The sequence below is a fragment of the Ornithorhynchus anatinus genome, chromosome 21 (genome assembly GCF_004115215.2).
Source record: "Ornithorhynchus anatinus isolate Pmale09 chromosome 21, mOrnAna1.pri.v4, whole genome shotgun sequence".
NCBI lineage: Eukaryota > Metazoa > Chordata > Mammalia > Monotremata > Ornithorhynchidae > Ornithorhynchus > Ornithorhynchus anatinus.
This window is the reverse complement of record NC_041748.1, coordinates 21,760,890-21,781,951: the sequence shown is the minus strand read 5'-3', so window position 1 is coordinate 21,781,951 and position 21,062 is coordinate 21,760,890. Positions and strand designations below refer to the sequence as shown.

General features: G+C 57.1%; 1 protein-coding gene across 1 annotated transcript; it reads right to left on the bottom strand.

Annotated features, from left to right (window-relative positions):
- Positions 1 to 1,363: 1,363 nt before the first annotated feature.
- Positions 1,364 to 20,419, bottom strand: CASTOR1 (cytosolic arginine sensor for mTORC1 subunit 1). The gene is given in 10 exon segments (XM_029049485.2): positions 1,364 to 1,990; positions 2,277 to 2,371; positions 3,321 to 3,342; positions 3,344 to 3,404; positions 3,623 to 3,736; positions 4,428 to 4,551; positions 8,169 to 8,301; positions 12,284 to 12,477; positions 18,582 to 18,652; positions 20,273 to 20,419. Coding segments are annotated over 10 exon segments (1,002 nt in total). The 5' UTR covers positions 20,395 to 20,419; the 3' UTR covers positions 1,364 to 1,924.
- Positions 20,420 to 21,062: the final 643 nt, after the last annotated feature.

The following is a 21,062-nucleotide window of genomic DNA, read 5'->3' as shown; positions in this document are numbered from 1 at the left end:
GAGCAAGTCACTTGACCTCTCTGGGCCTCAGGATCATCTATAAAATGGGGTTACCCGTGAGCCCCTTGTGGGCAGGCATCGTCACTATTTGTTGCCAAACTGTACTTTCCAAGCGCTTAGTACAGTGCTCTGCACACAGTAAGCACTCAATAAATACAATTGAATGAATGAATGAGCTGCTTTGAAGTAGTGAAGCCGACGTTCCCGTCTGACACAGGGTCCGATCTGTTAGCCCAGTTTGGGCAGGGAACACGTCTGCTAATTCTGGTGCATTGCACTCTCCCAAACGCTTAGTACAGTGCCCTCGCACGCAGTAAGCACTCAAAAAAATATGACTGATAGATTGATGGTCTTAACTGCTACTTCAAGCTCTTCTGAGTCACTTTTAAATCAGGCGCAGGACAAACGAGAGAAGGCCACGGGCTGAACGGCAGCCGGGGCCCGACTGGACGGAGCTCGGTCTCCCCTTCCTTCGGGTCTCCTTTCTGTGGGGAAGAGGGAGGCTTGGGTGTACAGGGGGTGGGGTAGGGGAGGGCTGAGGTTAGCTGGACCCCCGGACGAGGGGAGAGAAGGGGGTGGTCGACTGGACCCCGGGCACCTGTGAAGTTATTAGGCCATTGGGGTACGACGACAGGTTTGGGCAAATACAGACCTATAGCCGTGGCAAAGCCACCAGGCTGGGCTAGTCCGCTGGCCCCCACCCCGCCGCGTGATAGAGAGGAGGGGAAGAGCCACGGACAGAAAAACGGGACAGAAATGAGAAAAACAGGATGGAAGAGACAGGAGGGAGAAGTCGCTCATGGGGAGAGGGTCCCCGTGCTGACTCCCACAATCCCCCCGTCAAGGAAGACAGAAGACGATTGACAGGCGATAACCCACCCGGCCGAAGAGGACACTTCTCCCTTTCTGCTGGCCACGAGTACTTTATTGATAAGTCATTTGTAAAAAGATGTAAAAATAGAGGTGTGTTTTTACAAAGACCATAGGAGCACTGTGAGGGGGGTGGGCGGTAGGGGAGAGGCCGGGCAGGCCCCCCCTCAAAATGGGTCACAGTCTGAAACCCCCGGCCCCCGGCCCCTTTCCTGAGAATAGGGACTCGGCCCCGTGTGAGTGGGTGGTCCCACGGGGGGTTGGGGGAGGGGGTCCGTGCCCCAGGCCTCATACACACAGACAGATCGCCGGTCAACTCTGACCAGCTGCTACAGGCGGGAGGTGACCAACCTCTGTGTCCCACCCCCTCCCGACAGAGAGACCGACCCCGGCCCCAAACTGAGGTAAGGTAGGAGAACGGGAGGTTGAGTAAAGGGAATGAAATCTGCTTCCTACACTTCCCTTCTCACCCCCCCACCCCAACTTGACTCCCCCCCTCCCAAACCCAGCCAGGTCCAGAGTGGGCCGCCGGCCGGGGACTGCGTTGGTCCAGGCCACGCCGACCCCCAGGGGAAGGGACGGACCCGGATAAAGAAAGTGAGGCAGGCCCCACCCCGTTCGCCCTGGGGCCGGACCTGATCTGACCCCAGCCCCGGCAAGTGCAATGGACTGAGGAAAGGGAGACAGGGGTGTGTGTGGGGGGAGTGGAGGGGGCCCACTTCGACCTGTGAGTAGGGAGGGTGTGGAAGGAGACCCCGCTCGGCCCCGAGCCCGACAGGAGAACGGCACGGGAAGTCACCAAGGGGCCCGGGGAGAGAGAACGGCCGGGCCGAGGCGCAGACGAGAGGAGGCCGCCGAGACGGCCGGAGGCCTCCGCGGCGAGGCTCGACCAAGTGGACGCGGTGAGGGACGCCCGGTGCGGTCCCGTGGTCCGGTTTCGGCTCCCGGTGCCCCGGCCCAGCCCCGACTGACCGACGGCTGCACCGGGGCGCCGACCCAAGAGCCGCGGGGAGGCGGACGGGGGGCGGGCGGGACGGCCCCTGACGTCTCACGGCTACCGGGCACACTCCTGGCGCTGCTGCAGGACCTCGATGACGCTCTGGATCCCTTCCTCGGGCACCTGTGGGGCCGCCGGGCACACAGGTGGGCCGGGGGGGGTACCGTTGTCCGGGCCCACCCCCGCCCCCAGCCCCGTGGCTCCAGCAGGCCCGTCTCCCCCTCGCAGCGGACCCTCGGGCCGGAGACCACGGTGCTCCTCGGGAGTGGACGTCCCAGGCCGCCAGCCCCAGCGCCCCGAGCCCGGGGGACCACTCGACTGGAACCGGGGATGGAGGGTGCTGGGGGGGAGGGGGCCCCCCGTCTCCCGAGAGGGCAGAGAGGCTGCGGAAGGGCGAGATGGAACTCACCAGAGCGTGGTCAAAGTTGAAGGTGCTGATGTAATAGGCCGAAATGTCCGCCGCGGCTAGCGGTCCCGCGATCTGGGCCACGATCCCACACTCGTCTGGGGAGAGGGAGAAAGTGAACGACTCCCCAACCCCCAGCCCGACCCACCCCTTCCACTTTTCTTTAAAAAATACAAAGAAATGGCATGCGTTAGACACTTACCACGTGTTAAATGCTGTTCTAAGCTCTGGGGTACAGATAAGGCAATCAGGTTGGACCCAATCCCTGTCCCACACAGGGCTCACAATCTAAGTCAGGAGAAGGAACGAATCCCCATTTTACAGATGAGATAACTGAGGCCCGAAAAAGTGACTTGACCAATGTCACAAGACGACAAGTGGCAGAGCTGGGATCAGAACCCAGGTCCTCTGGCTCCCAGGCCTGGACTCCTTCCACTAGGCCGTTACACTGCTCTTTCGGGGAACTCCATCTCACCCTCCTCTCCCTTCCTCCTATCCTGAGCCCAACTAATAATATAGTAATTGTGGTATTTGTTAAGCACTGCCTTTGTGCCAGGCACTGTACTAAGCACTTGGATGGATACAAGCAAATCGTGTTGGACACAGTCCTTGTCCCCTGTGGGGCTCACAGTCTTAATCCATTTTACAGATGGAGGCAACTGAGGCCCAGAGAAGTGAAGTGACTTGCCCAAGGTCACACAGCAGACAAGTGTCAGAGCCGGGATGAGGACCCAGGTTCTTCTGACGCCCAGGCCTGGGCTCTAGCCACAAGGCCACGCTGCTCTGGGGACTGACCACTAGCAGGGAACGTGTCTACCAATTCCGAGTGCTCGGTACAGTGCTCTGCCCATAGAAAGCGCTCAATAAATACCACTGATTGATTTATTGATTGATTGTAGGGCCCCTGGGGGCCCTCCCCCCCACACTGGGAACCCAGCATGCTGGAGATGGGTGGCCTCGGGTCTCCGGCGGGAAGTGTGGAGGCCGGCATCGTCCAGGGGCAGGGGGATGAGGTGGGCAGGGGTCCGGGAAGTCGGGGAGACTCACCAAAGCCCAGAGGCTGCCCCCCCAATTCGCACCATCCTCCACAGCTCGCCCGAGGAGCTGGTGAGCAGCAGGTTGCTGGGGAACCTGGGAGAGAGACGGACGGCAGGGCTTCGGAACCGAGGAGATGGTCTTCCCCTGGCTGCTCATTCCTGTTGCCCCTGGGACCCTCCCCTAGCAGAGTCCCCTCAGTGCTGAGGCTCAGCCCCAGGGCCCAATGCAGAGGGGAGGGGAGCCCAGGGCCCCCAGACCCACATCTGGCTCAACCCCGAGGGGATCTGGGGGTTCGGGACGGCGACACCCACTTCTTCTGCGTCTCGGCGTCCATGACGATGGAGATGTAGCCCTCGATCAGGGAGAAGGCGAAGAAGGGGATGGAGTCCAGTTCGGGGTCACTGGAGGCTGCCTCCTTGGGTGCCCTGCAGGGCAGAGACAGCGGGTCAGATGCACAGTTCCCCCTCATCCCCACTGCCTGGGGGCAGAGATACGGAGTGGCGGCTGGGCCACCCCCAAAGGCTCAGGGAGAGCAGGCCAACCTTCATCCCCACTCCTCCAGGGGCACAGGGAAGGTTTTTCAGTACCTCAACCCCTGGGAGGAGAGAGGAGGAAGAGGAGAAAAAAAAAGGGAGAAAAGAGAAAAACATAGAGAAAAGAGAGGAGTTAGAGAGAGAGAGAGAGAGAGAGAGAGAGAGAGAGAGAGAGGGAGGGAGGGAGAGCGAGAGAGAGGGAAAGCCCACCTCCCCCTTGAGGAGGCATAGACAGCTCTGCCCCCTAACCCTTGAGATGCCCCTTATTCCTTCTCTACTAGGGGCCAGGGCGGGTCCAGTGGGATGATGGGTGAGACAGAGGGCTCCCTTGCCCCTGGGCCACTCCCAGATCTGGGGCAGAAACTTGAGGTGGGGGAGCAGAATGACCCCCAAGCTCCTAGGCCGGGCCAAAAATCACCGCTTGGGGACCACAAGGCTGAGAGGGCCCTGGGCAGAGTCCACCCCAGGGGCCGGTCACCCCCAAGTCCCCTCTCCCTCTGCAAACCCAGCAGAACTCTGGGAGGGGCGGGAAAGGCGGCGGGAGGGGCTGGGACCCCGGGGGCGGGCGACCCCCCAGCCCTACCTGTGGGAGTAGAAGAGGACGTCGATAAGGGTGGTGGCGATGGCAGGTAAGGTCTCGGGGTCCAGGGTCAGGATGCAGAAGCGGTTTTGGGGACTCTGGATGGGATGCACTGTGGGGCTGGGGCCTGGGGACCCCAAGAAAAGTGCCTCATTTAGCACCCCCGGGGGTCCCAACCCAGCTTCAACATCCCCAGGTGCCCCCGCCTCTTTCCCGTGAGGCCTTGAGGACAGGGATTTTGCCTAATAAAAAAGCGTTCAGTACCTCGCTCCGCCAGAAGCAGGCTGCAAGCTCCTTGAGGTCCGGGATTCTATTAAACTCCTACCGTTCCCTCCCAAGTGCTGAATACAACGCTCCGCACATGGCACACGATACCTCCTTGACGGTAAGAATTCTATCTATTAATTCTACTAGAGAAGTAGCGTGGCTTAGTGGAGAGAGCCCAGGTCTGGGAGTCAGAAGGACCTGGGTTCTCAACCCGGCTCCCCCAAGGCCTGCTGTGTGACCTTGGGCAAGTCACATTACTCCTCTGGGCCTCAGTTCCCTCATCTGTAAAACGGGGGATGAAGACTGTGAGCCCTGTGTGGGCCACGGACTGTGTCCGTCCCGATTATCTTGGCTCTACCCCAGGGCTTGATACAATGCCTGCCACGTAGTAAGCGTTTTATACCAGAGTTATTTCTATTATAGATGCACCGAGGCACAGAGAAGCAGAGCAACTTGCCCCAGGTCACCCAGCAGACAAGCGGCGGAGCTGGGATTAGAATTTAATACAGATCCAGATGTACAGATAGCGCTTACTACGTGCCAGGCACTGTTTTAAGCACTGGGGTAAATACAAGGTTATCGGGTTGTCCCCTGTGGGGCACACAGGCTTCATCCCCATTTTACGGAAGAGGTAACTGAGGCAAAGAAAAGTGAAGTGACTTGGTCAAAGTCACACAGCTGACAAGTGGTGGGGATCAGAACCCAAAACCTCTGACTTCCAAGCTCTTTCCACTGAGCCACGCTGGATTCGATACCTGTTCTCCCTCCCTGTTAGACAGTGAGCCCCAAGTGGGACAGAGATCGAGTCCAACCTGATTAACCTGAGTAGCTACCCCAGTGCCTGGGACAGTGCTCGGCACAGAGTAAGCGCATAACCGATACCATAACCATCTTGCTTCATTCATTCAATCGTATTTACTGAGTGCTTACTGTGTGCAGAGCACTGTACTAGGCACTCGGGAGAGGACAATACAACAATAAACAGACACACTGTGAGCCCCACGTGGGACAACCTGATTACCTTGTATCTACCCCAGAGCTTAGAACAGTACTTGGCACATAGTAAGCACTTAAATGTCATCATCATCATCTTCTAAACTGTGAGCCTGTCGTGGGCAGGGATTGTCTCTATTTGTTGCCGAATTGTACTTTCCAAGCGCTTAGTACAGTGCTCTGCACACACTCTGCTCTGCACTCTGTACGACTGAATGAATTCGATTGAAATCCCAGCTCCGCCACTTGTCAGCCGTGTGATCTTGGGCAAGTCGCTTCACTTCTCTGTGCCTCAGTTCCCTCATCTGTCAAACGGGGATGAAGACTGTGAGCCCCACGTGAGACAACCTCTTTGCTCCAGCGCTTAGAACAGTGTTCGGCACATAGTAAGCGCTCAATAAATACTATTGAATGAATAAATGAATGAATTATTATTATTAACTAGGGCTGGTTACTTGAATTTTGGGGTAGTAGCGCCACCTTGTGGCAAGCCTATGACGATCGCTGGACTTCAGCCACTGGCATAATAATGTTGGAATTTGTTAAGCGCTTACTATGTGCAGAGCACTGTTCTAAGCGCTGGGGGAGATACAGGGTCCTCAGGTTGTCCCTCGTGAGGTTCACAATTAATCCCCATTTTACAGAGGAGGTCACTGAGGCCCAGAGCAGTGAAGTGACTCACCCACAGTCACCCAGCTGACAAGTGGCAGAGCCGGCATTCGAACCCATGACCTCTGACTCCCAAGCCCGGGCTCTTCCCACTGAGCCACGCTGCTTCTCGGTATTTGTTAAGCGCTTACTTCGTGCCAGGCCCTGAGCACCGGGGTGGATACGAGCAAATCAGGTTGGACGCAGTCCCCGTCCCCCGCGGGGCTCGCCGTCTCAATCCCCATTTGACAGATGAGGGAACCGAGGCCCAGAGGAGTGAAGGGACTTGTCCAAGGTCACACAGCAGACAGGTGGCGGAGCCGGGCTCGGGGGCCGCAGGCCCGGTCCCACAGCTTCTCTCCCGTGGCCGCTCTGCGTTATGGCTATCGTCCCAACGTCATTTAGACTGTGAGCCCGGCATTGGGCAGGGGTTGTCTCTATCTCTTGCCGAGTTGTATATTCCAAGAGCTTAGTACAGTGCTCTGCACATAGTAAGCGCTCAAGAAATACTACTGAACGAATGAATGGGCTGCAATGTCGGGAAGAAGCATGAGGAATCAGAGACATTAACTCTGGCCTCGGTGGTCCAGTTAGAAGCAGCGTGGCACAGTGGAAAGAGACCGGGTTTGGGAGTCAGAGGTCATGGGTTCGAGTCCTGGCCCCGCCGTTTGCCAGCTGCGTGACTTTGGGCAAGTCACTTCACTTCTCTGTGCCTCAGTTACCTCATCTGTAAAATGGGGATTAAAACTGTGAGCCCCACGTGGGACAACCTGATCACCTTGTATCCCCCAGCGCTTAGAACAGTGCTTTGCACATAGTAAGCGCTTAACAAATACCACTACTTAAATGCCACTGTACCTCCATCTCGCCTGCTGACGCCTCGCCTACGTCCTGTCTCTGGCCTAGGACACCCTCCCTCTGTCTGACAATCACTCTCCCCCAGTTTCAAAGCCTTATTGAAAGTGGACAGGAAATGGGTCTACCAGCTCTCTCCTCCTACACTCTCCCAAGTACTTAGTGCTCTGCACACAGTAAGTGCTCAGTAAAATAGGGTGGATTGATATTGGACTGCCTGGATATCTTAGGACCACTCCCCACTGCCCTTAGGGTCGGAGGGGGGTTGGGAGGAGGGGGAAAAGCGAGCCCCCATAGCCCAGCACAGCCTAGTGACTGAGTCAGGAGACCAGGGCTCTCACGCCGGCCTGCTGGGTGACCTTGGTCGAGTCACTTCACTTCTCTGGATCTCTATTTCCTCATCTGTAAAATGGAATTAATAATAATAACGGCGGTATTTGTTAAGCGCTTACTATGTGCAGAGCACTGTTCTAAGCGCTGGGGGAGACATAGGGGAATCAGGATGATCCCTCTTGGGGCTCAGTCTTCATCCTCATTTTACAGATGAGGGAACTGAGGCACAGAGAAGTGAAGGGACTCGCCCACAGCCACACAGCTGACCAGTGGCAGAGCCGGGAGTCTGAACCCATGACCATGACCAGGCTCTTTCCACTGAGCCACGCTGAGACACTTTCCCTCTAAAAACTTGGAGGCCCTTGTGGACCAGGGGCTACGTCTGATGGTTGTGGGCAGAGAATGTCACTGAGATTGTTGTATTGTACTTTCCCAAGTGCTTAGTGCTCTGTACACGGTCAGTGCTTAGAACAGTGCTTGGCATATAGTAGCGCTTAAAAGGTACCGTAATTATTATGATTATTATTAATACAGTGTATTGCAACCGCTAGACGCTCTCCATTAATGTTGAGAGAGCACCCGGCGGGTAGGGGGGGAAGAAGAGAGGCCCCCCAAGTCCGCTCCCCTCATCCCAGCCCCCAGACTCACCGTGCCTGAGCCTGTGGAAGCCGTTGCTGTTGTCATCACAGGCCACAGGCTCTGCCTCCCCATCCACCTCTTGGAATATGTTAAACTCCCGGGCCAGGGTGCGGATGACAACCGGCAGGTCCTGCTCTCGCACCTGGAGGAGGGGATGGGGGAGGGCGCGGGGGGCCGGGGGAGGGGAGAGGCCTCAGCCTCCCCTCCCCCAAAAAAGCCGACCGTCGGTAGCCAACGCGGCGCGCACGTCGCCCTGGGATGCCGCGACGGCAATCGGGAGGGAGACGGAAGATCCGCCGGGGAAGACCTCCGGGCAGAGGAGGGATTTCCGGAGAGCTTCGAAGACGGGGAGGGCGGTGGCCTGCCGGTGGGGAAGGGGGACGGAGTTCCGATCAGTCGATGGCATCGGAGCGCTACGTGCGGAGCGCTGCACTGAGCGCCTGGGAGAGGACAATCCGGCAGAAGTAGTGGACGCGTTCCTCGCCCGTCAACGAGCTTCCGGGCAGGAAGGAGGGGACAGGCCAAGGGGAAGGGGCAGGAGAGACGAGAAAAAAGGCACGGCCAGTAGGTTAGTCTGAGAGGGACGAAGAGGGCGAGCTGGGGAGGAGTTAACGGGAGGAGGGAGTGGACGGCTAAGGCGAAGAATGCCGATGGAACCATTAGAGCCAAAGGCCAGGAGATTCCGTTCCACGCGGAGGGCAACGTGCAGCCGGGGAAGAGTGGAGAGACGGCCGGAATCACGGTTTACAAAAAAGATCCGGCCAATAGAGCGACTTAATGAAGAGGAGAGGCAATAGACACAGAAAGACCAGTGAGGAAGTGGCAGTCTATAGGATAACCATATTCGCTAAGCGCTTCCTATGTGCCGAGCACCATGCTAAGCGTCGAGATCCAAGATGATCCAGTCCAACGCAATCCCTTCCCCGCCTGGGGCTCACAGTTTAAGTGGGAGGGGAGAACGGCTGTTGAATTCCCATTTGGCAGGTGAGGAAACCGAGGCGCAGAGCAGTGAAGTGACTTGCCAAAGGTCTCCCTGCAGCTAAGTGGCGGAGCCGGATGAGAACGCAGGTCCTCTGACTTGCGGGCCCGGGCTCTAACCGCCAAGCCACATTAATGTCTCCTGAACCGGGACGGTTTAGGTTTATAAGATCGTAAGCCGCTCAAGGACAGGCATCCGATCCTTTATCTCTAGTCTCCCAAGAGCTCTGCACAGCGCTCTGCAGTCGGCAGCTTCTCAGTGCAGAGACTATTAGATTGGCAACTATCAGGAGGGCACTGTGGCCTAATGGCTAGAGCCTGATCCCAGGAGTCAGAAGGACCCGGGTTCTGTTCTGGGCTCCGCCACTTGTCCGCTGTGTGACCCTGGGCAAGTCATTTGACTTCTCTGGGCCTCAGTTCCCTCATCTGTAAAACCGGGATTAAGACTGGGATCCCCACGTGGGACAGGGCCTTTGTCCAACCCAATTCGCTTCCCCAACGGTTAGAACAGTGGCTGGCACATCGTAAGCGGATAAGCATCAAAAAATAAATACCGCGATTGATTCCTCTCTCCAAGAGTCCCATCCCCTCCGCCTTCCTTCGCTCAAAAAGCCTGCTCTCTTTCCACCGGCCTCCTCCGAGCCCCACCTCCCGGTTCCCATTCCCGTCCCAACTCCAGCAACAGGTTGCGTCTGCCTGTTGTCTTCATTTCCTGTCCGCGGCCGCCTCCCTTCCAGGCCCCTGGCAACCGAGTTTATCATGCTTCCGCTCGGAGCGGGAAGGGGACACAAACAGGCTCAGTGGAAAGAGCACGGGCCTTGGAGTCAGAGATCATGGGTTCGAATCCCGGCTTGGCCACTTGTCAGCTGTGTGACTGAGGCACCGAGAGGTTAAATGACTTGCCCAGTTACCTCATCTGTAAAATGGGGATTAAGACTGGGAGCCCCACATGGGACAACCTGATTCCCGTGTCTACCCCAGCGCTTAGAACAGTGCTCGGCACACAGTAAGCACTTAACAAATACCAACATTATTATTATTTAGTACAGAGCACCGCGCTCAGGGCCTCCCCAATGAGGGGCGGATTGAGGGAGCCGAGTGTCGACAACACCACTGTGGGGGAGAGGGGTGTGTGAGACGTGGATGGGGTTTATTGAGCGCTTTGTGGGTGCAGAGCACTGTATTTCTTCTCTGATCTCCCATCCTCCTGTCTCACCCCGCTTCAGTCTATACTTCACTCCGCTACCCGGATCATCTTTCCACAGAAAGGCTCCGGGCAGTTCACTCCTCTCCTCAAAAAACCTCCAGCGGTTGCCTATCAACCTTCGCACAAAACAAGAACTCCTCTCACTCTAGGCTTCAAAGTTGTGCATCCCCTTGCCGCTCCTGCCTCACCTCTTTTCTCTCCTTCTCCATCCCTCCACGTACACTCCGCTCTTGTGCCGCTCACCTCCTCACGGTCTCCCGTTTTCTCCGACCCCGGCCCACGTCCCGCCTCTGGCCTGGAACGCCCTCCCTCTTCACATCCGCCAAACTCTCTTCCCCTCTTTGAAGTCCTACTGGGAGCTCACCTCCTCCAGGAGGCCTTCCCAGACTGAGCCCTCCCTTTCCCTCCATCCCTCCTCCCCATTCCCCCTACTCCCTCCCTCTGTTCTTCCTCTTTCCCTTCCCCACAGCACTTGTGCATATTTGTATATATTACTCTACTTTATTAATGGTGCATATACATCTATGATTCTATTGATCAATTTTGATGGTATTGATGCCCAACTACTTTATTGTTTTGCTGTCTCCCCCTTTTAGACGGTGAGCCCGTCGTTGGGCAGGGAATGTCTATCTGTTCCCAAATTGTACATTCCAAGCACTTAGTACAGTGCTCTGCACACAGTAAGCGCTCAATAAATACGATTGAATGAATGACTGAATATTAAGCGCTTGGGAGAGGACAACACCGCAGAGTTGGTAGGCACGTTCCCTACCCACAGCGAGTTTATAGTCGGGGAAGACCTCCCGGAGGAGGGGGCATTTCAGAAAGGGGCTCTGAAGCTGGGGAGAGTTGTGGTTCGGTGGATTTGAAGAGGGCGTGGGGAGGTGGATGGAAGAACATCCCTTTTTGATATTTGTTGAGGGCTTACTACGTGCCAGACACTATACTAAGCGCTGGGGTCGATACGGGCTAATGAAGTGGGGCTCACAGTCTTAATCTTCATTTTGTAGATGAGGGAATGGAGGCACAGAGAAGTAAAGTGACTTGCCCAGGCCACACAGCAGACAAGTGGCAGAGCCTGGAGTCCTGACCCCATGCTCTAGCCACTAGGCTACACTGCTTCACCCCTGCAAGACATCAAGGGACCCGGCCCTTATCCCTCCCAAGCCTCCATCCCTCTTCCAGGAAATTCACCTGGAAATCACTGGAGGTGGGGGGAAAAATGAGAGGAAAGGGGAGGGGAAGCAGCGGGCCTAGTGGAAACAGCTCGTGGGTCAGAGGACCTGGGTTCTAATTCCAGATCTGCCACTGGCCCGTTGCTTGACCTTGGGCAAGTCACTTAACTCCTCTGTGCTTTAGGTTCCTCATCTATAAAAAGGGGATTCAGTACTTGTTCTCCCACCTACTTCCAGTAGGTTGGTCCTCTCCCAAGCTTTTAAAGCTCTGCACAAAACCAACACTCAATAAATGTCACTGATGGATTGATCCAAAAAATAAAAATGATATTTGTTAAGTGCTTACTATGTGCCAGGCACCCGACTTAACGTTCCGGTGGATCCGAGCAAGTCGGGTTGGACACAGTCCCCGTCCCCACACGGGGCTCATACTCTTAATCCCCATTTCCAGAACAGGGAACTGAGGACCAGAGAAGTGAAGTGACTTGCCCGTGGTCTCATAGCAGATAAGTGGCGGGGGCGGGATTAGAATCCAGGTCTGGGCTCTGTCCACGGAGCCCATGTGAGACAGGGAACGTGTCTAAGCCGATTGTCTTCTTTCTACTCCAACCCCCGATGCTTGCCACAATTAAATACTGCGATAATTACCAACTCTACTCACCCAGCACAGTGTCCCTCCACCCCAAACACGCACACAGCCTTGAGGCGTAGGGTGCCTGTGTGTCTGAGGTCTGCACCAGAGTCCCCCTCCCACCCCCTCTTACCAGGATGAAGTCCGTCTGGTAGGTGGACAGCATCAGGACGGACACGTGGTGCTCGGCCAGCGGGGCGATGACCGACTTGGCGATCTTGGTCACTCCCACGGCCGGGACGTCGGGGGCCGAGCTGCTGTTGGACAGCACGTTCAGCACCAGCCACGTGGCGTCCGCCACCTGCAGGAACTCCGACGGGGGCAGCTCTGCGGGAGGCCGGGGGAGGGGACGCCGTCAGGCACGGAGGCCGACCCGCCCGCCGGCCCTCAGTGCCCCGGCGCCCGTGGAAAGGACGACCTCGGCCCGGGATAAAAGTTCAAGATTCAGCGGCTTTGCAAAGACTCCGGAGAGTGTTATTCTGCTAACGATAATAGTAACAACAGTATTTAATACTTTCCTATGTAACAAGCAACGTATTAAATGCTGGGGTAGATACAAGATCATCAAGTCGGTCACAGCCCGTCCCACTTGGGGTCGGCAAGTTAGTAGGGCAGAGAACGCGGTGCGGAAGCGGCACGGCCTAGCGGAGAGAGCCCGGGCCGGGGAGTCACAAAGATCTGGGTTCTAGTCCCGGCTCTGCTACGGGTCTCGACTCCTAGGGGGGGATCTCTGGATGGAGAGGGAGGTGTCGAACTCTGCAGGGAGCAGAGAGTCCCTTCTCCATCACCTTTCAGCAACCCCTTGGCTTCCTGCCGACCCCGCAGGCCAGCCACAAGGGAGGGGGCCCAGGGAGGAGATTAACCAATCCCTGGTATATGCTGAGCGCTTACTGTGTGCAGAGCAATGTGCCGTGAGCTTGGGAGAGTACAAGAGACACATTCTCTGCCCATAACAGGCTTCCGGTCTAGAGGAGATGGCAGAGGGAGCCACCTACCCCCTACTGCAAGGCTCTACAATGATAATGTTGGTATTGGTTAAGCGCTTACTATGTGCTAAGCACTGAACTAAGTGCCTAGGAGAGGACAATACAATACAAAAGAGTTAGTAGACATTCCCTGCCTACAAGGAGCGTACAGTCTAAAGACAGACAGTAATATAAATAAAATACGGATACGGACATGAGTGTCGCGGGGCCGAGAAGGGGGGTGAATGAAGGGCGCAAATCCAAGTTCAAGGGCGACGCAGATGGGAGTGGGAGAAGAAGAAATGAGGATTTAGGGAAGACCTCTCGGAGGAGATGTGCTTTCGAGAAGCCTTTGAAGGGGGTGGGGAGAGAGCGACTGTCGGATATGAAGAGGGACAGCGTGCCAGGGCAGAGGCGGGACATGGGCGAGGGGTCGGCGGCCAGGGGAGATGGAGGTCCGGAGAGAAGGCATTAGAGGAGCGGAGCGTGTGGGCCGCGCTGGAGCGGGAGAGCAGCGAGGTGAGGTAGGAGGGGCGAGGGGATCGAGGGCTTCAAAGCCGACTGTAGAGAGTTTCTGTAGGATGTCAAAGTTGATGGGCAACCACTGGAGTGTTTCTGAGTAACAACCCACCTAACTCAGTGTCTCTCCCCCACCCCAATCCTTACTTCACTCTGCTGCCCAGATCAACTTTCTAAAAAGAAAAATTGAAAAAAAGTTCAGTCCACATATCCCTTCGAGAACCTCCGGTGGTTGCCCGTCCACCTCCGCATCAAGCACCAACTCCTTATCTGCTTTAAAGGTCTCGGGCAGCTCACCCCCCTCCTACCTCTCCTCGCCGATTTCCTGCTCTAAAACTCAGCCCGCTCACTGAACTAACACCTGCCTACTCACTGTACCCAGTCATTCCCTCATTCGATGGTATTTACTACAGACTAAGCGCTTGGCAGAGGACGACAGAACAGTAAAGAGACGCATCCTCTGCCCACGGCGGACTTACAGTCTAGTGAGGGAGACAGAAATAAGTGAGTCAAAGAGATGGACATAAGTGCTGTGGGGCTGGGAGGGGGGGGGATGAATAAAGGGAGCAAGTCACAGCGACGCAGAAGGGAGTGGGAGGACACCCACCTGTGGATTCTCAGTGCTTAATACAGTGTCCTGCACAAAGCAAGCACTAAATAAACACCATTACTTCACCTTAATAATAATAGTGGTATTTTTTAAGCGCTTATTAAGTGCCAAGCACTGAACGAAGCTCTGGGGTGGATACAAGCAAATCGGGTTGGACGCAGTCCCTGTCCCCCGTGGGGCTCAGTCTCAATCCCCGTTTTACAGATAAGGAACTGAGGCCCAGACAAGCCAAGTGACTTTCTCAAGGGCACACAGTGGACAAGTGGCAGAGCCGGGATTAGCCCCTCTTCTCGACAGCGAGCACGGGGATTGGCTCTATCTGTTGCCAAATTGTACTTTCCAAGCGCTTCGGAAAGGGCTCTGCACGCAGTAAGTGCTCAATAAAGACGACTGAATGAATACGCAAATGAACCCATGACCCTCTGACTCCCAGGCCCATGCTCTACCCCCTACGCTATTTTGCTTCTCTACTAACTGCGTCTATTAACTCCATGATACTCTCCCGGAAGCTCACTGTAAGTCTCCCAGCTCCATAACCCGACTAAAATCCCCTCTCTTCCACAAAAAAGCCTCCCTGGTCTAATCTCTCACTGCCCTCATACCCCAATTTTCCCTCCCCAACATCTCTCGCCATTCCTATCCTCAAAGCACTTAGGCATATTTCCTTACTCTTGGCTGGAGCCCCTAATTTTTTTTTTTTTTTAAAGTCAGTCTCCCCCATTAGACCGTAAGCTCCCCGAGAGCAGGGATCGAGTCTATCAATGGTACTGTCCTCTCCAAAGCGCTCTGCCAGAATAAACACTCAATAAATACCATTGGCTGGTCTGCCCACAGAAGATGCTCAATAAATACGATTGATAATACGTAGGGAGAAGGTGTCTCGAAAGCAGAGGGTTCCCGGCCTAGCCCCGCCTGCCTTCGACCAGTGTGGCCTAGTGGCCTGGGAGTCAGAAGGACCTGGGATCTAATCCCGGCTCCTCCACTTGTCTGCTGTGGGACCTTGGGCAAGTCACTCCACTTCTGTGGGCCTGTTCCCTCATCTGTAAAGGGGAGATTAAATCAATGAGCCCCATGTGGGACGGGGAATGTGTCCAACCTGATTAGCTTGGATCTACCCCAGTGCTTAGTATGGTGCTGACACACACTAAGCGCTTAACTACCATAAAAAAACAAAATCCAGTACCCTTTCCCCGCGCCACACTCCCTCCCGAGAGCCCCCACTGCCCCTTGGCCTGGGATTTTCAACAGGAGGGAGGCTAATTTTTTAACAGCTTTTTGGAATCGGCAAATCTTTAACCCAGAAACTCTAACGGGGTCACTGGTGCTTCCCGCCCTGAAGAGGCCCCCATCTTCGCGGACCTTAATGGTTAACCCTGGTCACGAGCTGCCCTTAGACCCTGCCCCCTCCCCCCGGGACCCAGTTCTTGACCCCTCCACAAACAGGCCCCCTTCCCCAAGGGCCGGCCCCCGCCCCTCCCTCCCTCGCCCCCGGGGTGGGGCAGGCTGGTCACCCCGACACCGGACAAACCGTGCAGTTCATCATGGGCAGCTCCGGGCCGGGGCCCTGGGAGCGGCACAAAGCCTTCTTTGTTGGCACCAGCTCTGGCCTTGTCAGCTTCCTTCCTTCCCCACCCGGACGGCCGCCCCAGCCCGGCTCGGCCTCCGGCACTCTCTGCCACCCTCCCTTCCCTTCCCTGACCCAAGCGGGATGGAAGGGGACCCAGAGCGGGGCCGCCGGCTCTGATCGGCACAGCGGCTCGGCCTGCACCTTGGCACAGCTGGGGGCAGACCGCCCAGAAGCCCCCAGCCAGACCAAGGTAGTCTTGGAGCTGGTCAGAGTCCTCAAATCTCATTTCATTCATTCAGTCGCATTTATTGAGAGCTTACTGTGTGCAGAACACTGTACTAAGCATTTGGGAGAGGACAATAACAGTCACATTCCCTGCTCACGACAAGCTTAGTCTGCTCGGCCCCGGTGATCGACAGGGAGGGAGGAGGGAGACCTCCTCTTCTCTGGTTCAGAGGGACCCTCTGAACCGGACAGGGGTGAGGGACGAGGTAAGATGAGGCCTATTTTCCTTTATGTTTGTAAAGTGCTTACTATGCGCCAGGCACCGCATTAAGCACTGGGGTAGATACGAGCTAATCAGATTGGACAGAATCCCCGTCCCCCGTGGGGCTCAGCGACTTAAATCACCATTTTACAGATGAGGTAACGGGGACCCGGAGCAATGCAGTGGCTTGCCCAAGGTCACAGCAGCCAAGTGGCAGAGTCAGGATTAGAACTCGGGTCCTTTTGATTCCCGGTCCCAAGCTCTATCCGCTAGCCCACTGTCATTCGTAGTGGGAAGAACCTGGTCCTGGGAACCAAAAGGACCTCGATTGTAATCCCGGCTCCATTTCTCTGCTGTGAGACTTTGGGGCAGTCACTTCACTTCTCTGGCCTTCAATTACCACATCTGTAAAATGGGAATTATATGTAATCCTAATCCCTCCTATTTAGTAGTAATAATAATAATGTTGGTATTTAAGCGCTTACTAAGTGCAGAGCACTGTTCTAAGCGCTGAGGGAGATACAGGGTCATCAGGTTGTCCCACGTGAGGCTCACAGTTAATCCCCATTTTACAGATGAGGTCACTGAGGCCCAGAGAAGTGAAGCGACTTGCCCACAGTCACACAACTGACAAATGGCAGAGCTGGCAGTCGAACCCATGACCTCTGACTCCGAAGAGGCCGTGAGCTCCGGGAGGGACAGGGTCTGTGTCTCATCTACCTCTGCGATCAGCAGAGTGCTTGGCCCATGGTGCTTACCAAATTTCAGAATCATCAATCACTATTGGAGCTGCCCAAGAGGTTGCGTCTACTGGGGTTACAGAACCAGAGTGGACAGGGTCTGGCCCACTTGGGGGTCTCACGGCTTTGCAGGAGGGAGAGCAGGGAGCTAGGCTTCAAGGCTCTCCGTCACCTCGCCCCTTCCTACCTCTCCTCCCTTCTCTCTTTCTACCGCCCACCCCGCACGCTCCGCTCCTCTGCCGCCCACCTCCTCACCGTCCCTCGGTCTCGCCCATCCCGCCGTCGACCCCTGGGTCACGTCCTCCCGCGGTCCCGGAACGCCCTCCCTCCTCACCTCTGCCAAACTGATTCTCTTTCCCTCTTCAAAACCCTACTTAAAACTCACCTCCTCCAAGAGGCCTTCCCAGACTGAGCTCCTCTTCTCCCTCTACTCCCTCTGCCATCCCCCCTTTACCTCTCCGCAGCTAAAGCCTCTTTTTCCCCTTTTCCCTCTGCTCCTCCACCTCTCCCTTCCCATCCCCACAGCACCGTACTCGTCCGCTCAACTGTATATATTTTCGTTACCCTATTTATTTTGTTAATGAATTGTACATCGCCTCGATTCTATTTAGTTGCCATTGCTTTTACGAGATGTTCTTCCCCTCGACTCTATTTATTGCCATCGTCCTCGTCCGTCCGTCTCCCCCGATCAGACCGTAAGCCCGTCAAACGGCAGGGACTGTCTTTATCTGTTGCCGACTTGTTCATCCCAAGCGCTTAGTACAGTGCTCTGCACATAGTAAGTGCTCAATAAATACTACTGAATGAATGAATGAACCGGTCCACGGCCCAGCCCCGGAGAGGGAGCTTCTAGCGGGGAGGGAGGGGTGGGCAGGCCGCAGGCTAGGGAGAGGCGGGCAGGAGCATGTTACAACGGGGAGCTGACAGGAGCCTGCCGGCCTCCGTGCCCACGGTCACGGCAGCAGTGGGGGAGGGAGGCCGTGGAGCCCGGGAGGCCGGTAGGCTCGTTGCGGGCCGGGAACGTGTCCATTATTTTGTCGTATCGTCCTTTCCCACGGGCCGGTACACCGCTCTGCACACGTTAAGCGCTCGATCGATACGACTGAAGAGGGAGGGTGGTAAACTCACTGTGGACAGGGGCTGCGTCTACTCTTTTCTTGTACTGTCCTCTGCCGAGGGCTCAGTACAGTGCTCTGCACACAGTAAGCGCTCAAACTGACCGAGGCGGGAGGTGGAGGCCAGAAAGCGGTAGAGGCGGAGGCCGAGTCCAGGGCAGGGCCCAGGAGAAGCAGCATGGCCTGGAGCTAGAGCACCGGCCTGGGAGTCGGTTCTAATCCCGGGTCCAACGCACAGCTGCTGTGTGACCTTGGGCAAGTCACTTCACTTACCTCATCTGTTTAAAAAAAAAAATGGGGATTAAGACTGTGAGCCCTCCATGGGGGACAGGAACTCAATTATCTTGTATCTACCCTAGCGCTCAGAACAGTGCCTGGTACAGAGAAAGCGCTTAGATACCATAACGATGAGGATTCTCCCGGGGTACCTTTGAAGCCCTCCTCGTCCAGCATGAGGGTGTAATCCTCGGGGGTCTCCGTCAAGCTAAAGAACTTGCACCTGTGGAGAGAAGATCACGGGAGCCTTGTAGGCTCCTCCCTCCCTCCGCCCCGGAGCCCTCACTGCTTCCAGGCCTGCAGCTGTGCAGGGAAGGGCGGGGATGCTGCCCAGGTGGACTTGGGTCTGACCTCAGCATCATTTCCCCGTGCCATGGAGCCTGGCTCCCGACAGGGGAGAGAGGCAGGTCCCTGCCAGCTGGCTGGAGACGAACCCGACCCTCTTCCCGTGCCCGGGACACCCAAGCCCACCCGCCTGTGCCCACAGCCCCTGAGGTGGAGGTCAGAAGGTCAGGTCTGACCCTGCTGCAACATCTAGTGACACAGTGTCTCCCTCCCCATGCTCCAGGGCTTCACTAGGGAGGGAGACAAGATCTCTAAGCACCCCCTTCTTTTGCCAGCCCCGCAAAGCCTTAGCCCCATCAATCCAGGAAACTCTTTCCTTCTCCAAGACGAGCCCTACTCCTCCAAGGCGGCCTCTCCCCACCCAGGGCCTGCGGGGCCACCAGCTCCCGTCCAGTCCGTTGGTCGGGAGGAGTCGGGAGTCCGGGCCGTCCTCCTGCCCGTCTCCCGGGGGGACCGGCTGAGCTCCCTTCTCCCGCCCGAGAGTCTAGGCCCCATGTTGGAGGGCAACTGGGCCTGCCGGGGTGGACGGGACGGTCCCTCGGACTCCCGGCCGGATGAGGAGGAGGAAGAGGAGGAGGACGGCGCAGGAGGTCAAAAAGAAGCAGGGTAGAGGCCTAGGCTTCCTCCACGCTGGCCCTGAATCCATCCAGTTGTGTTTCCCACCGCCAGGCCTGCCCCGGGGCCGACGCCCGCCAAGGGCCCCGGTCCAAATCTGTGTGTTGCAGGCCCTGACGAGCCGCCCCACCTCATCCCACCCCGTCCCGGCAGGCCCAAGGAGTCCAGTCCCCAGCCTCAGGGATGGAGGGTTGCCCTGGGGGGGAGGACGACGGGGCAGAGAGGAGACCAAAGATAGGGTAGGGAGGTGGAAGAGAAAACCTGCAAACGCGCTGTGGGGAGGGGAGTCCATGGGTTGTATCTACTGAGCCCTTCCCGGGTGCAGAGCACCGTACTAAGCGCTTGGGGGAGGACAACGGAACAAAAAAAACACACGTCCCCTGCCCACGACAAGCTTCCAGGTTAGGGCTGCGGGGGGAGGTGGGACTCAGTGCAGGGAAGCAGAGGATGTACCTATTTGTGTGTGTGTGGATGTGGGGGAGTGGGAATCGGTCGGTCGTATTTGTCGAGCGCTTACGGCGTGCAGAGCACTGTACTAAGCACTTGGGAAAGTCCACTACAACAATAAAGAGTGACGTTCCCTGCCCAGAGCGAGGTGACAGTCTGGGGACGGGGGCGAAGGGGCTGCAGGGAGCCGAGTCCCCCTCCCCGTCCCCGGGCAGGAAGAAGGGAAGGAAGGAAGGAGGGAAGGAGGGAAGGAGGGAGGGAGGAAAGGAAGGAAGGAAGGAGGGAGCTGCTGCTGCTGCTGCTGCTGCTGCTGCTGCTGCGGGCGGGGGCAGGTTAGACCGGTCCGGCTCGGTGGTTCTTCTCGACAGCCGGGCCCAGGGCGGGGGCAGCGTCCGTCCTCCCCCCCACCCCCCGGTCCCCCCGGAGGCGTCCATACCGGGAGCGCTGGCGCAGGAAGAGCAGCTTGATGAGCGGGTGCGTGTAGAGCCACAGGCCGCCGCGGGCGATGCTCAGCACCCGGACCCGGTGGTCCAGGATGTGCAGCTCCATCCCCGCCATGGGGCCGGGCGGGGGGCTCGGGGGGGCGGAACGGAGCGGGGGGGACGCTCCTTCTTAAAGGCGCCGCGGCGCCACCCGCCGCCTCCGCTCCAAACGTCCGCCCGCAAACGGCGCCCCCGCCCCCGGCCCCGCCCCCTCCCCTCCCCCTCCCCGCCCCCCAGGCCTGGGGAGGACGCCCAGCCCCCGATCGATGACAGACCAGACGCTGGCTTGGCCCGGGGGGGCAGGGGGTGACCCGTCCCCTTCTCTGGAGGGGGAGGGGGCGGGGGTGACCTGTGCCCTCCTCCTCTGGGAGGGCCTCCTTCCAGTGGCAGGAGGGTCCTGGCAGAGGGTGGGCCACATTGACACCCCCACCCACCACCCAGGGATCTGTTGCCAAATTGTACATTCCAAGTGCTTAGTACAGTGCTCTGCACATAGTAAGCGTTCAATAAATACTACTGAATGAATGAATGAACCCCAAGAAGTTCGATTCTCCCAGCAGATAAAGAGCCCCTCACAGCCAGTTAGGAGACTTCGGGCTCTAGACTAGAAACTCGTAATAACGATAATAATAACTGGTGTTTTTGAAGCGCTTACTATGTGCCAGGCACTGTACTTAAGTGCCAAGGTAGGTGCAAGCAAATCAGTTTGGACACCGAACCCGGTACCTCTTCGGGCTCACACTC